Genomic DNA, 16,111 nt, shown 5'->3' on the forward strand with positions numbered 1-16,111 from the left:
TGATTTAAGGCATAGATGATACAGTCAGTAATCCAAGAGTAGCAGTACAGCAGCAATTATGATACTGTGTTTTAATTACTTCTGGCTTTCAGCTTCACACTTACTTGAACTTGGTTGCTTTCTTCTTCATAATACACATTTATTCTCAGAAAGTATTGATTTAGCCCCATTTTCACGGAGTATCTGGAGTGGGAAACTTAAGTAAGCCTCAAAAGAAAAGAATAGTGCAAAATGGAAAAAGTGAATCAAGTGTCTGTGATTTATGCAAGGCAGATTTCCAAGATCATTGGATTTCACTTCTAAGGTCAGTGCTGTGACCTCAGAATTACAACATTCTGTAATGGAGAATAAACAGACACTCACTGTAGTCAGTGATTCACTGAAAAGTAAGAAGTAATAAGTGTAACCAGATATTTTCTTGGAAGTACAATAATTTGAGTTACAGTTTATAGGAAAAGAAAGTAATTACTTTACAATTATGGCAGAAAATGCCTCTGTATAAAATTAAGTAACTGTCCTTTGTAAAACTGATAGAAAGGACATTTTGGAAAAGGCACTTGAGTAAAAATGAAGTTATTTCTCATTGTTATGCACTTTGTTGAGTCCCTTTGACTTGTGCAAAGTGGGAATAAATATTAAACAGTAGGCAAATAAAAATGGTGGCAACTTACATTTATTCACAAGAGTCTGATGAAGGCTAAGAAGCAAGGCAAAGAGCAGACACACCACAAAGGCTGCTCCAAATGCTGTGAACTTCAAGTGATGATGAAATCTTCAAAATGTTTTATGAATGTGCCTGTTAATACAATCCCATCAGCTGTGCTGTTCAGTTTCTCTGTTTTCCCCTTACATAACAATAAGCAAATAAACTTATTTTACCACAATGCGCTTGGCATAGTCACCTCCTCAGTTTTCCTATAGATGTGCATATATGCTTATGTAGCTAATTGCTATTGCATAAGGAGATGGAGACAGGGATGTGTCTCATTTCCTTGCTTTCCTTTGACGTTGCTTTAAAGGAGGCATCTGAGCAGTGCAGGAAATCTCAGCTTCCTCACACCAAGTGGCAGAACTACATCCATGGGTTTATGACAGTACCTGGAGTATTTCTTTTTTTTTCTTTTTTTTTTCTTTTTTTTTTTCTTTTTTTCTTTTTTTTTCTTTTTTTTTTTTTCTTTTTCCTTTTTTTTTTTTTTTTCCAGAGGATTTGTTTTCCTTTCATCTCATTCTGCATTTCTAAGTCTCTCTGTATTTGATTCAGTCCTTTTTACTGAATCCTTCTCTTTGGCTTTCAATAGGCTCTTTTCTTGCCCTGAACCCCTTTTGAGTAAAACGTGAACCATATCCTATTTCAATTTGAATAGAAGTTTAGCAATGCTTAAAAAAGAATAGGGCTGCTGTAATGCTGAGCCAGTACAGATCTTCAGTCACCACACTCACAGTCACAAAGTCCCCTGGGCTATAAGCATCCACCCCAGTTGTCATCCAGGTCACCACAGCCAGTTATCCCGGTTTGACTGAAGGAAGGGGAGAATTCCATTGACTGATGTGTAGAATTTCACTTTGGCTTCCAGACCTTTATATATATATGTGTGTGTGTAAAAGTAAAATGATATTTTAATGCTTTCAAGTTTGTTTTCATCAAAACAGAAATTCATTTTGCAGTTAAACACAAAAAAATACATATAATTGGTACTAAGTGTGTGTTGGCTTAATGCTGACACTGAAGTACGACACATAGAAACATAGCTTTTCTTGCTATGTTTTTGTCACTATTTTCAAAGAAAGATAAGCTATTAATGTTAAGAAATAGCTTGGAACGTGAACATATTCTGGAGGCAAAGGTAACCCAGCCAACGTTAATCATATCTAAATTCCAAATTACAGCATGAATAGAAAAGGCAGCTTTTTTTTCATAAATCTAACTTCAAAATAATAAAACTATTCCTCTGTGGCTTCAAAGTATTTACAAATAATCCATTTTAAATTTAAGCTGGTCCCTTGGGACAAGGAGGCCATAATCCTTATTTTTTTTGTCAGTGGATTCCAAGATAAAATGAGTTGCGCTATAAAATGAATTTACAATGTAGGAATGTGGGACAGGAGGAACCTCCTGGATATTTGAACTCTGTCCTTAAAATAAAGCAGGAAAACGGACCGACTGCAGTCTATAAACACATGCACGCAGTTTTGCTGCTGATGGAAAGGTAATGAATTCTTAATAACATGCTAAATGCATAAGCTCTTCTAAAGGCTGTTATGCTGCAAAATCTCCTCACATCGGGCTAATGCAAAAGAATGTCCTTGTCTAGATAGCAGAAAGAAGAACAATTTTACAAAGCCATTGGATGCCAGAAAGGCTGACATATATTAAAGAGACATATTTTCATCTCTGACATGACTTTGCCCCTTTAAATATTTCATACAGCCAGTAATAGAATATTTTTTCTAAAACATTTGCCAAGAATGCTTTAAATGAAACTCTCATTGAGAGTCATATACACATTTAGAAAGCTTTGGGCTGCCATCCAATAATTACATATGCCTGAAACAAATGCTTTAAAATTACACTCCTATACATGTGAACCATATGAAGAAAGTATGAACCTGTACTAGTTTCTGCTTTCTTTCTGTACAAGATACTTGGCCTACCCACTTCCAAAATTCAGAGAGAAGGACCAATTGAAATATATACCACTCTCATTTACCCAAGACTTGAGGCCCTGTGTCCACTAACAGCATTACTTTGTCCCCACTTGTACCAGTCTGGGATTCTGAAATGGAAGCATCACTCTGCCCCAGACAGCCCCACCACTTGGTGCTGACATGGCAAGAGGCCTTTCCAAAGCTATTTTCACAGCAGCTCTGGGAGTCAAGCTAGGCTCCCTTGAATAGCAGAGCAAGACAATCCAAAGACAGCCTTCTGTCAGTGCTTGCAAGCAGTCAGGCTGGGCTCTGGGCTCCCAGCACAGCGCTGCCTGCCCTCCTGAGATGGCTGGTACCAGCCACAGCTCTGAGCACGGCTGGCTGGGGTAATGCTGTCACTCAGAATAAAGATAAGCAGGATTCCCTCTAGGTCTTAAATGAACTACTGATTACTGAGAACTCGAGGAACCGCCACTGATCTGAAAGGAAAATGTCTCACAGCCAGTGCTCCTCACTGTTGATTGTTTACTCAGATATCCTGGCTCCTTTGGGTCTTGTAGCTTCCAGTGGAGTCATGGAATTTCTCTTGATGCATTATCCTAACCAGTCAAGTTGCTTAACTCCTAGCATCAGCTAACTCCTGGTCTGTGGCATCTGGAAGCTGCCGTCCCTCACTTCAGGTTAAGGGACAGTACAGAGCGAGTCTGAAATCACAGCATCTGCTCTGTTCTGCACTCTGCAGAGTGTGACTAATCTGTCTTCAGCATACGAGCATTCCTCACCCCAAGTTTGCCACTTGTCTTCTCATTGCTGCTGCTGGGACGGCTGTCTGTGATTCAGCACTGAATGCAGGCTGAAAGTGAAAACAATCCCTACCCTTAGCCCACAGAGGACTTTATCTTCTAGAAGCCTCTTGTTAAAAAATGGCTTGCTTAAAATATCACATGAAAAAATGAATCATCATATGATACTACTTTTGCTTTCTGCATAACCTTCTATCCAGTTTTGTGCTCTGAAGTTATTTAGCCTCGGTGCAAATATCTCTAGAATAAATGAGTCAAATTCTGCATCAGTAAGCTTGTCTGCTTCAGAAAATTCCATTTTTATTTTTATTTTTTTCTGAGCCTGTTCAGTGACCTCTTTCATGGAAGTTGACAATACAGAAATTGCAGTAGAAAAGCTTGTATGGAAGAGATAAATGCGTTGGGTATTATCTACACAGAAGTGATGCTTTGGAACATTATGAAAGAGCGGTCAGCTGATGGAACTGGCTGCCCAGGGAGGTGGTGGAGTCACTGTGGAGGTGTTCAAGAAACATTTAGCTGTTGTTCTGAGGGATGTGGTTTAGTGGGGAAATGTTGGTGGTAGGTGGATGGTTGAACCAGATGGTCTTGGAGGTCTTTTCCAACCGTGGTGATTCCGTGATTCTATGATAATGGGAAAAAAAAAACCATGAGGATGCCAGTGTTGAAAAAAACGGGGGCAGAAAGTCTGTAGTTGAACACAAGATAGCAGAACTGCATTTATTAAGAGTAACAAAATAATATCACCAAGATCGTGCCGCACAAATAAAGCAGCTTGAAGTTGACAGCGGGCCAAATCCTCCTACACCCAAAACTCATCCCAGCTTCATTCCACTGGAACTTTAATTTTAGGGATCTTGCTCTGCTCCAGCATCACATTATTGCTATTGGCTACAATAACAGCCTAAGGCTGGAAGTTTGACTTCCTGTGTTGTTTCTGGATTTCTCCTTCAGTCTCTTCATTTCAGCAGAAGGGCTGACGGTCTTCAGGCGATGTCCCATGGAACCACCTGCTAACAGCAACATGCCTGGGCACAAGGAGGGGTGGAGAATGGGAAACAGGCAGGGAACAAACAAGCCTTGGGGAATACGAGGTTTAGTTCAGCCTTTTCAGGTCTGCACAGGTGATCAAGAAAAAGCTGTTTAAGTGAACAATTATCAGGAGATGGAGGGAAAATACTGATGGAAAGGCTGGGAACTAAGCTGAATGTCTGAAAGTGATCGGGTTTGCAGAGCTTTAAGGCTTTTGTACGGCATTTGTAAACCAAAAGTTCCTTCAGTAGGATGGTTTTAATTGCCTCTGGTGCCTCGCTTAATTATGAGGATGAAATTTCTGCAAGCTTTCTGTGTAGACCTGATTCTGCCTAATATAAGCCCACAGAAACTTCAGAAAAATCCCTGCTGTCACTGCTCCTGGGGATTTATTTTAGGAAATTCGCTTCCATAGTAACAATCACCAACACAGAGCAGAAGTCTTCACTGTTTATTTTTAGACTCTTATTAAGATCCTGGTGTTGAGGATAGCATCAAGTAAGAAACAGGAAAACTTGCACTTGAGACTTTTCCAAGCAGCTCCACTATCACAGACCTACTCCCTCCAGCGCCAGGAGGCAGATGAGTTGTTAAAATAATCCATTAGTCACTCTGGCTTTTTTCTTCTCCTAGGAAAAATATTTATCCCTAAAGAAAAACCCATAGAAACTCGTACAGAAGAGAAAGTGACCCTGGATCCGGAGCTTGAAGAAGCCCTGGCCAGCGCTTCAGATACGGAGCTCTATGACCTTGCAGGTTAGATGGTACATGAGCATGGTCCCCTGACACATCCAGCTCTCTGCCTGGAGCTGGCACCGGGGTCAGTATCGTCCCATGCCGTGCCCATGAGCACTTTGAGCATGAGCCGAGAGCTGCTGCAGACCTTTCACCTATCTCTAATTGATGTGGGGCAGGCCAGCAGAGGAGATGAAGCAGCTAATGAGATCTGGGGAAGGGAAGGGTCAACAAGTGGGAGACTGGGGCATGTGCTTTGTTAGAGATCACTGATGTTACTCTGCTGAGATGCATGGCCAATGTTTCATGGCTCTAATCAGTATAAAAACTTTGGTGGGAGAGTTTCAGCTCCATTGACATTTTTCTGTTTTTAATTAAGAAAATCTAAATGAAATATTTCAGTGTTTTCCATTCATCTGAATCTGTGTTGGATCAACATTAAACCCAAACTTTGTATAACTATTCTGTTGTCCCATCAGAGGACACAATCTCACCATTATCTTCTATAATCCTTGGCTACACCACACATATTGGGATGCATTAGACTTGACTCTGCTGACATGTGATGTATCACAGCAATCTAGGGCTGTGGTGCAGCTGGCACTTCTCACGGAGCCTGAAGTTTATGGAATGGAGTTCCAAGTGTTGCTCAGCTCTGGTCAGCATCCAGCCATTTGTGACTGAGTTTGTAGGTATCAAAGTCTAACAAAAAGCAGCAGCACACCTACTGCTGAGAGTTTTGAATGGAGTCTGTAACAGCAAATATCACTGCTTACAGAACAAGGAGTTTCTCTCATAAGGAAAATGTGATGATAAAAGTAAAAAAAAAAAAAAAAGTAAAAATTGAATGAACAGCATAAAGTCTGAGTAGATAATCTAAGGGAGAAGGAAAAAGCATAGTTTATTCTCTGACACTGTGGAAGTTCATTTGCATAAAACATAACTTTGTATCTTTGATGGAGTTTAGTTCTCTTTTCTCACAGCAGCTTATAGCCTTACTATTTATTTTAAAGTGCTGAATATATTCTGATTCTTCCTAAGCATGTTAGCATCTATGTGCTTCTATAAGAACCCCAAGATGAATACCCATTTATTAATCTAACCACATGTGAAGTCAAAACCATCTCCAATGTGCCAAGCAATACAACAAGGAGCAGTAAGGGGTTTGGGTTGTATGTTAAAGGAAAAAAAATGAAATCATTAAGGAGGGTTGCATTGCAGCAAGCTACCCAAGGAGACTGTGGGATTTCCATCCCTGGATGCTTTCAGGACCCAGCTAGACAAAGCCACGGCTGACCTGGTTAATGCTGGCAGCACTCCTGCAAGGGAGGGATGCTGGACAAGGTGACCCCTGGCAGTGCCTTCCAGCTGGCACTTCCCTGACTGCATGCTGCAAGCTCAACTCAGAGCTAAAATGTTATAAACTCAATTTGGAGAACTAAAGTAGAATTTGTAGCATATGTTTTTCTGCAATCCTTGCTCCTGCTATTAACACTGTATCCTGTTGCTGATGTTTACACGTTTATAGCTGTCCTTGGAGTGCACAACATGGTCAATAACCCAAAATTTGATGAAGGAGGAGCCCGCAGTAAAGATGGAAAAGGAAGCATGAGAAGTAAGCAAACATTTCTTTGTGGGCTATGTCTGTTACGTGGCTCCTTAGGTACATGGGAAGCACAGTCATCCAAGAAACCCAGAAGCATTTATACTAAATAAAGCAGACCTGTGGTATATCAAATCTCAGAGGTGAGGGTTACATTTGAACCCCAGGTTTTTCTCATCACAGGCTCAGGAGCTGCCGTGCCTCCATCCAGTGCTCAGCGAGCTCTGGGACGCCAAGTAAGGTAACTTTGCTGTTTGAGACAAAATTGTGGAATGCCTTTTGCCTTGGAAGCAGCACTCAAAAAGCACTTTCTTCTTGCAAGGCCAGGAGAACCACCGCTGTCCTTACCAAGGACTTTCATTTCCATCCCTTATTACCAAAGAGGAGGTGGGAAAGCAGGCAGAATGCTGTGTCACTTCATTTTTCTCAGGATTAAGGCTCTCCCTCTCCTAAGTGGGGCCCTGTGCAAGTTGCCATCTATCTCCTAGCAGGCAACTGCATACATTAGTAATCCACATAGATTTCAAATTATTTTTGTCGCTTGGAGTCACAATGTCAGCTATGTGAGTCAGCTAAACTATGCTCCAAGTACAGACTTACCAGCCAGAAAATTGCCCTGTCACATCGCTTTATTCTTTGGTCCAAAAGCAATGCCTTTCTTTGGCCAGCTGAAATGGTTCAATACAAGAGGGAGACACAGCTCAGAAGTTGCCTGTCAGTGTGGTGAAACTGCACCATGATTGAAGAAACAAAATAAAACTCATGAGAAACAACAAGAAGGGGAAAAGGGAGAATACTGCTAATTCTAGGCTGAGTAACAGAGTAACCCCAACTGAGGATGGGGGTGAGTCCCTGCCCAGGTTCCAGCTTGGCATGGCATTGCTCTAAGTGCAAACTCACTTTGCTGGCTTTTCTTTGCTTTCCATCCTTGAACCCAAAGCCCAGCAAATTCTCTACCAGCAGTTTTCAACTTCCTGATCTTTAGGAAGGCTGGAGTGTTCTTCAGGCACATGCGTGGTCTCTCAGGGAATTGGTAAACGAGTAAAAATGATCTAAAGGGGAATGGAATGAAAATCAGCTTCAGGTTTGTGAATGAATTCATCTCTGTTAAGTTCTATAGTGTATTTGGTTTTGTTTTGGCCCATGATGTGGGATGAACTTTGAGCAGAAATGTATTGTGCACAGAGGCTTGAGCACAAGTCTTCTAAATAATTCATTGTGACAAAGTGAAAGGGTTTAAATACACATGTGGTCCAAAACATACTCCTTTGTTTCTTCTAGTGGTTTGGGTGGTCAGGGCTTACAAATTAATCCTCACAACTGTATGTCTTGGAATTAGAAGTACTAATTGTGTTCTAAGCTATGACTTTTATGCATTTCTAAGGATATATAGGGCTTACAGCTGCCAGTAGTCAAAATTGTATCTTTTGGAGCATGAGTACTCACTCAATGACTCCATAAATCTTAGTGCTAGCAGACAGACTCGCTTTTCATGTTTTGATAGTTTTATTACTCAAAAAGTGCAGATGTTGCAATTTTACAAGAGCTAATTAAATTTCTAGCAAGGCAGATAGCATCAGAGCAGCAAAGGAACTGGAAGGGCCTCCTGATCCCAGGCTGTTCTGTTAGCACAGTCTATCTGTAGATGTGGAGGTTTGCTCACTAATGCAGTGGGTATGTTCTGAGCACTCCTTCCTTATGGATGTCAGATGAAGAACAAAGCAGCCCTTGCTGTATATTACATCCTATGCAATAGTCTTAAAAGCTGCTTTGGCTCAAACTAATTGTATATACACAAGGGAGGAAGTTGCCTGTGATGATACCTCCCAGCTGCTATGGCCCCAGTGATGTGCTTCTGGTGCAGGAAGGTGCCAGGGACACGACAATGACATGCAGCTAATGCCCCTGCCTCTGAGCTCTGTGGTTCATGCTAACGTCTTCCTGAGCACAGCTGTCCTAAGCAACAACTGAAAAGTCAGGCTCACCCATCGTGCCTGGTCCTGATGTCAGCATCTGATGTTTTCTTTTGCAGATGTGGTCAAAGGTGAAAAGGTGAAGCCCATTTTTGAGGAGCCACCTAATCCAACCAACGTGGAAGCAAGTTTACAAAGGATAAAAGCAAATGATCCTACTCTCGTAGAAGTTAATCTGAACAACATAAAGGTAGATGCCATGGTTTCGTATAAATCCTCACAGATGGGTTTATTCAAATATTTCCAGTACCCTTTTATCTTTATATTTTTACTCTCTGTAATGTGCAGGGAAAGCAGCACACACAGGAAAGGGCAGCAAAGGGGAGGGTTCTAAAAGCCCCCAGGTCATCAATGCCTGATATTGAATTAGAAGCCAATTGAAAGCCCACAGGGTGACTCCCTCTGGCTGCCTTTCTTTAGCAGCTCGTAAAGCAAGACATCTCCTGGGCACTACATAATCATCACTGCCCTAATTCAATTAGCCCACATATAGAAATGGGGAGGAGCTGGGATGCAGAGACTCTGAACTACCAGCAGCAAAATGGGAAAGTAGCTCAGATCAGTCACGTGCTGGTCCTGGCCTGACCCAGATACAGGCAGCGCTGACACAGTGTGCCAGCACAGAGCTCCACATGGCTGCTGAGCACCCCAAGCACAAGTGGTCCTTCCTGAGATGCTCTTATGGGCTCTGGGGATGGTTCAAGCACACAGTGGCTATTAATCCATCAGTTTGATGATAAATAGAACCAGTGTCTACTGATGTGACTGGCTTTCCTAACTACTCGATTTATCTTCTTAATGTAGAATATCCCTATTCCAACACTAAAAGAATTTGCAAAAGCCTTGGAAAGCAACGTACATGTGAAGACATTCAGCCTTGCTGCTACTCGAAGCAATGACCCTGTAGCTATTGTAAGTTATAACACTGTTTGGAAAATAAAATACAGTGTTAAAGTAGGTCTGTATATGCTTTAGGATAGAGCTTTCATTTTACCTAGCAGAATTTCCCTGCTACAATCCGTAATAGAAGCATAGTCTATTCTGATTTACCTCCATTCTCTTTCAAGCCAATTTGTATTTTATTTCTTTGTAGATAATACTAAGCCATGTTTTACACATTTGCTTTTATTTCCTGAAGCTTTCAAGAACTTGATCTGTTCCCTCTTTCTAACCCCTCAGGCATTTGCAGATATGTTGAAAGTGAACAAAACACTGAAGAGTTTGAATGTAGAGTCCAATTTCATAACTGGGACGGGTATTTTGGCACTGATTGATGCACTGAAGGAGAATGAATCCCTGACAGAGATTAAAATTGACAACCAGGTAAAGAGAGAGCATTGCACTCCCCTTCTGTTTCCCTTCTGTGCAGATTCCCAGAGGGCTCTGGCAAAGCCAAGGCAGCCTCTGGAGCTGTTCTGCAGCTCATGTCCCATGCAACCCACCATGGAAAACGTCCAAATAAAACTAGTCAAAGGAAACATAAAACCCAGAGCTGTGTCTCCAGGATAGGGATTCTCTTTGTAGTTTGAGCACAGTTCTGAAATATAAGCACTTATTTTCTGTGTTTTGAGAACAAATAGTTTCTTTTCTTTTGGGGACATTTCACCATGTCACCAACAGAGGCAGCAGCTGGGGACAGCTGTAGAGATGGAGATTGCCAAGATGCTGGAGGAGAACTCCAAGATCCTCAAGTTTGGATACCAGTTCACAAAGCAAGGCCCACGAACCAGGGTAGCAGCGGCTATCACTAAAAACAACGACCTGGGTAAGACGCTTCTCCATCCATTCCTCATCTGCCCAGGTGAGCCAAGCCCTGGCCTTTACACTCCTCCAGTCTGTACATAAGATTGAATATTAACGTCACATCATCCAGTCTGTATGTAAGGGGTGATGTGCAACTCCATAGGCTCTAGAGCACAGAACACCTAAGGTCTTATTGTGATTCTCCCGGTTGTGCTGGGAGGGGGAGTAAGCGCACCCTTTTCCAGGCAATGCCCTGGATCTCCAGCTGTCCCATCGGCTCTTCTGGCCAGTGAGTAAAGATAACCAGCCCTACTGCTTGCTCAGGGACCACAGGAGTCCTCACCTTGCCATAGCAGAGCAAACCTGGCCAACTGAGGAAACATGAAAATTTAGTGCTCATGTGGCCAGTGACAGGAAAGGATAAGAGAGCTTTGCAAGTTTTACCAGAGTGTGATGCTCTGCTCTGTGCTTAATAGACAGAGCAGGGAGGAGATGGCTAGGCAGGAACAGTTTACAGTAAAAGGAAATAAAATAAAAATAAGCTCTACGAGGTAGAACTGATTAATAACACAAAGTGTGGTGTCAAATCGTGATGCATTTGGTTGGGTTTCTCTCTTAAAGTGCTAAGATAAAAATTGAGCTAGAACCTACTTCTTTCCTACCTAGTATTATTTTTAGCAGTACTTAACCATCCTCAAAATACACTCTTGTTCCTGAAACTATTCGTTTCCTTAGAAACTTTGCCTGCTATTTAACCAACTGCCATTAGGCATGTATCTTGAAGCTAATCTTCATTTTCCAGGTTTTGCATTGTGTGTCTTTCTTCAAGATTTAGCGGGGCAGAATATTTTCAAAAAATGAAATAACTGCAACAAAACACTAGCAGACAAATGATACACTGACAGCCTTGGAGTAATACAGTGTTTGCCAGGAAAACACTGTGAAATAAACCTCCTGATAGCAAAGTAATGGGATTTTTGCAGTTATATATTATTATTGGCTTTCTGTAGTGAAAGGTGCACATTCATCCAGTTTTACTGCCTTTGTTGTCTACTCCAGCAATTTAATATCAGGAGCAGGACACGACAGTTCAGTGTAACACCACCTTGTATCACACGAACAGAAGAACATCCTTATCTGGGCAAGGCAGAGAATATTCAGTGCATTTTTACTGGGATATGAAGCAGGAGATGGGGCCCCATGAGACCTTCTCTGTACAGCCATAATGCATCTCAAGTGCTGTAAAAATTCACACGTGTCTCCTTGTCAACTGAATCCTGCCCGTAACACCAAGCTCATCACTCTTTGCTCTGCTTACTGGCAATCTCAACCTACTCTGTTCAGAGTTAATTGGTGCTGGTTAACATTAATGGGTGATGTCATCATAGCACATGAAGTTTAAACAGAAACTTTAAACAGAAGCTTTAAGGTCAGCTATGTTTTCCTGGTTGCCTGTACTCACTGATGTCAGCACCTCAGTTTATTTTCTAAAACCTAAAACAGAGACCCCTGCAACTAGAAAAGTTAGTGATGGTATTTATGAACGTAACAGTGCTGAGTATTTGTTAGAAGCTCCCTCCTTCTCACTCACGTCACGGGAAGGGAGCGTGTGAGAAAAGTGCTCTGGTTCTCACTGACTGCTCTTTTCTTGTCCTGCTGTCCCAGTTCGCAAGAAGCGCGTGGAAGGGGAGCGGCAGTAGCCACACACAGCGGATGCACAGCAGAACTGGAGCCCTCCAGCACTGCAATCCCAGAGTGTTCATGGGGAGGGAGGGAAGGCGTTGGAAAACCATTGCAATGGGAGCTGCTCCTTTCTGTTAACGTCTCCTCTTAACCTTGAAAACGCAGCCTGATCATTTTTAACTTCCACAGTTAATTTAATTTTCATGAGGAAGATTCATAGTTGGTTTGAATTTAATGAAAAAATTTCACAATATCTGAAGCCAATATGCAGCATCGTAAGTGTGTTACTGGGCATAATATGTAGTGACATTGACCCTTATTTTAGGCACTTTTGGATATGCTGAAGTATGAACTTGTGTATGGATAAGGGGTTCTCTGCTGAAAATAGAAACCTTGGGACCAAGTCCTGCAATGCCTTACACTGCAAATAATCCTTATTATGTGTATCGTTCTGCTGAGCTGGTCCTGCAACGGGGCACTCCCATGCGTAGAGCTAGAAATGGCAGTGCAGCATTGCAGGATCTCACCCTGCGTCCTGCAGCAGGCCCTGAGGCTGTGCAGGAGCAGCCCTTTAGCAGGGCTCTGCCTGCCTGACTCCAAGTGCAGGGTCATGCCTGAATGTGTAAGCATTGTCAAAGCACACCTGTTTACACGAGCTTGGGTTTGGTGGGACCTGTTGCAGTGTTACACTGGTACTTGTTGTCCTCATCCCGGAGAGTACAGTAAGCTTAGTGCTGCCAATCCTATATACTTTGAATGGTAGGTTTATTTCCTATGCCAACAAGTTTTTATTTGCTCATAGAAAACGCAGTTTACAGCTATTAATCTAAACAAGCATTTGTTTTGCCTTGAGCCCTATGTTCTGGTATTTATATATATATATTTGTTAGTATTATAGCAATGTTCTCAGGACCTTTTTGATGAAGGCTAATCAAGTAGTTAATCTTGAGCAGTGGCTATGCTTCCAGGAAAAACAACAAGAGAGTATCTGGACCAACTGCAGAACTCACATGCACAGACTTCACTTGTGTTGGCACGAGGCACTTGGGTACTCACCTGAGTGCTTGGCCAAGTAAGGACAGACTGAAGGTAGGCACAAGTGCTCAGCTAAGTCAGGGTCTTCACTCAGATGCCAGACAAACTCATAACCCAGGGGAAAGTGCTTGTGAAGCAGCAGCTAAGCCCAGTGTGCAACAGCATTACATTAGTCTGATGTTTGTATCGTGCATCCTACAGTCCAGAGCTACCCTGTACCACTGTTTTGTCACAGCTGCCAGTTGGCTCTGGCAAACAGCCGTGCCCACTGTGGCTGTCCATCAGCAGCCTGGGAAGCTCCAGGCAGGCGTGATGCTGACACCAGTGCTCGTGGAAAGCTGCAGAAGCACACTGGGGTACACCAGCTTCTGCTTCAAGTGCTCCCTTGGGACATCAGGGATACAGTGCTGCTTCGATCACGTGGTGACAGCCCCTGAGCTCTGATGGGGCACAGCCCTGCATTGGGTATGGCTGAGCAGAGCAAGAGTGCAGGCTGGCAGGCACAGTGCACTCTGTGCCTTCTTCATGAATGGGAGTAGGCCCACAGCAGCCCCTTCTTTGGATGCCAGTCTTCATAGGGGGGTCTGAACTGAATGACATTTCACTCGAATCCCACTTAAATATGATGCCAAGTTGGGATGCAAAGTACCTGCAGTTGACTTCTCCAGTGAGCTCCCAGTCTGTACCATATCTGCTGAAGTCTTTCTTTAGAAGTGAAAACAACATGGGAGTCTCGCTGAGATCTTCCCTGGATCCATGGAGGATTTACTGTAGAAAAACTTTGATATTCCTTTAAAAAATAGCAAGTTCTGTAACACAGTCATAACTCTGCAGGGTCTTAAATAGACAGTCCTTGAAAACCATCTGGAACAGATGCTGAGCTTTGCAGCATTGAGGAAGAGAGAACCCACACTCCTAAAGGCAGAAGATGACTGCTGACCAACCTCAGTGATCAAAATCATGCTGCCCCTATTTTCTTCTTTTGTTCCAATGAAGAGAATCTCAACTGTCATTTTTTAAACATATTTAATTTTTTTTTTAACACTTTTGTTAGTAAGGATGGTACATGCATGTGCATTCAAGGGAAACAAGTGCAATCCATTTCTCTTCTCATCTGCCATTTCAGTGTCGGTGTGTGCATGCAGCGTTCCATAAGGATGGCTGGCATGGCTGCCCCAGTGCCTGCAGCATGCCGTTCCACATTGCTTTATGCAGAGCTGCACATGTGGCCTCACTGCCCCACAGCTGTGTTCAGCTCACATCAAGGGCCAGGGAACAGTTTGGGAAGGCCCAGGGCCACCTCCTGCCCTTCATATCCCGTGTCTTTTGCACCAGCACATGTTCTCCAGGAGGAGGGGTATCACCCCCAGCCTCAAAAGCTGAGCACTGTGTGGCAGGGATCCAGGCTCTGGCTCCTTTGGCATATGGGGGGAACCCAGCAGCCTGGCCCTTTGCTCTGGGCAGCCTCTGCCAGCCCTGCTTCTGTCTGTGAGGGATCAGGGACATCCGTCCTGCCTCTTCTGGGTGCTCTGCACAAGGGCTTTTCATCATCTGGCCCTGAGCATCACATATCAAACACTGCAACAGTGTAAGGATCCGTTCAGTACAGTGACAGCATGGTGGTGATTCTTGAAGGCAGAATTTTGCATTTATAGCTCACTTATAGGGCGATTTATCTGGTGGAAATCTCTGCAGGTAACATGAAGGGGTCAGGATGGGACAAGTCCCTGTTAAAGCCACACTTCCCAACAGCACTGAGCAGGGGACAAGGACAGAAGAGGCCCTTTTTCTTAAGCAAACCTTCAGGAGTATCTTTGTCTACTTTTGCACATTGCTTCTTGAGTTGACAGCTTCAGTTTGGCTTGTGTTTTTTATACAATTTTTTCATGGAAAAGCTCAACTTTGTGTGTGTCCCAACATGTATGTCAGTGGTGGTGTGCGCTAAGGGCAGTGCAGTGTTCATGTTAAGCTCTAGAGGAGATGTTTCTGCGGGACCATAAGTTACTGCATGCGCACAGTGTGGTGCATATTACTCAAGGGAAAGGGAATTGCCACACTATGTAACAGTGACTCCCCACCATCATGGTTTTTCTAAATAAACCCTCATAAAAATTTAGCTTCTGTGATATTTTGTGGTGTTGTCCTTCGAATCTGTCAGGGTTCACCTTCTCTCCCCCTGTTATGTGCTCAGGATTGGGGCTCTTTGCTTTATCAGCGTGACACCGGGAGCACACACTGCTTTCTTTGTACACACAGCTCTCCAAGCTTAAGGGGAACCAACACATTGCCTGCTTGGATCTCCATAGATGCCTAAAGGCTGAGCTAGTGAAATCATCACACTGCTGTACACCGACACACACTACAAATACAAATAATGCTTTCAATACTAACACCAACATGCCACAGCATCTTTCTACTTTTCTTTTCTTGCATGCAAAACAACAACAACAACAAAAGGATAAGACACTTGAGAAAAAGGAGGAAATATCTCAGTGAGAAAGCACAACACATCTGTGCCCAATATGCAGTTCTGGGGGATTTGCAGGGCGTAACATTGGGGGAGTGCTCATGGAAATACATAGCAAAATTCCCAGATCTTCAGTTAGAGCTGAATCAGAGAATACAGCTGCAGAGACACTTCTGAAGTCACACACTCCATTTCCCATCTCCAAGACAGGCTTTTATTTCTACACACTTTCAGCTCCAGCAAGAAGGGAACGGCAATTTGAGTCGGTCCCGCATTGCTGCCATTACACAGCCTGGGTTGAAGTCCCTTTGACCACGAACATAATCTGCACCAGGGAGCAGAGACGCTCTGTATCCCATCTCTGAAAGCAAAAGCGCTTTACGTGCCCACG

General features: G+C 43.1%; 1 protein-coding gene across 7 annotated transcripts in view; it reads left to right on the forward strand.

The window, feature by feature from the left end:
• LOC116244690 (tropomodulin-2) overlaps positions 1 to 15,356 on the forward strand; it is a 34,858-nt gene extending 19,502 nt beyond the window's left edge. For all 7 annotated transcript variants that reach the window (XM_090148874.1, XM_090148873.1, XM_031616571.2 and 4 more), the window contains 7 exons: positions 5,115 to 5,237; positions 6,745 to 6,831; positions 8,852 to 8,982; positions 9,597 to 9,704; positions 9,972 to 10,115; positions 10,413 to 10,557; positions 12,201 to 15,356. In XM_090148874.1, the coding sequence (XP_090005000.1) occupies positions 5,115 to 5,237; positions 6,745 to 6,831; positions 8,852 to 8,982; positions 9,597 to 9,704; positions 9,972 to 10,115; positions 10,413 to 10,557; positions 12,201 to 12,235 (773 nt within the window). In that variant the 3' untranslated portion in view covers positions 12,236 to 15,356. The remainder of the gene's footprint in view (positions 1 to 5,114; positions 5,238 to 6,744; positions 6,832 to 8,851; positions 8,983 to 9,596; positions 9,705 to 9,971; positions 10,116 to 10,412; positions 10,558 to 12,200) is intronic.
• The last annotated feature ends 755 nt before the right edge of the window (positions 15,357 to 16,111 follow it).

This window comes from Phasianus colchicus, chromosome 12 (assembly GCF_987193195.1).
Source record: "Phasianus colchicus chromosome 12, bPhaCol1.hap1.1, whole genome shotgun sequence".
NCBI classification, from domain to species: domain Eukaryota; kingdom Metazoa; phylum Chordata; class Aves; order Galliformes; family Phasianidae; genus Phasianus; species Phasianus colchicus.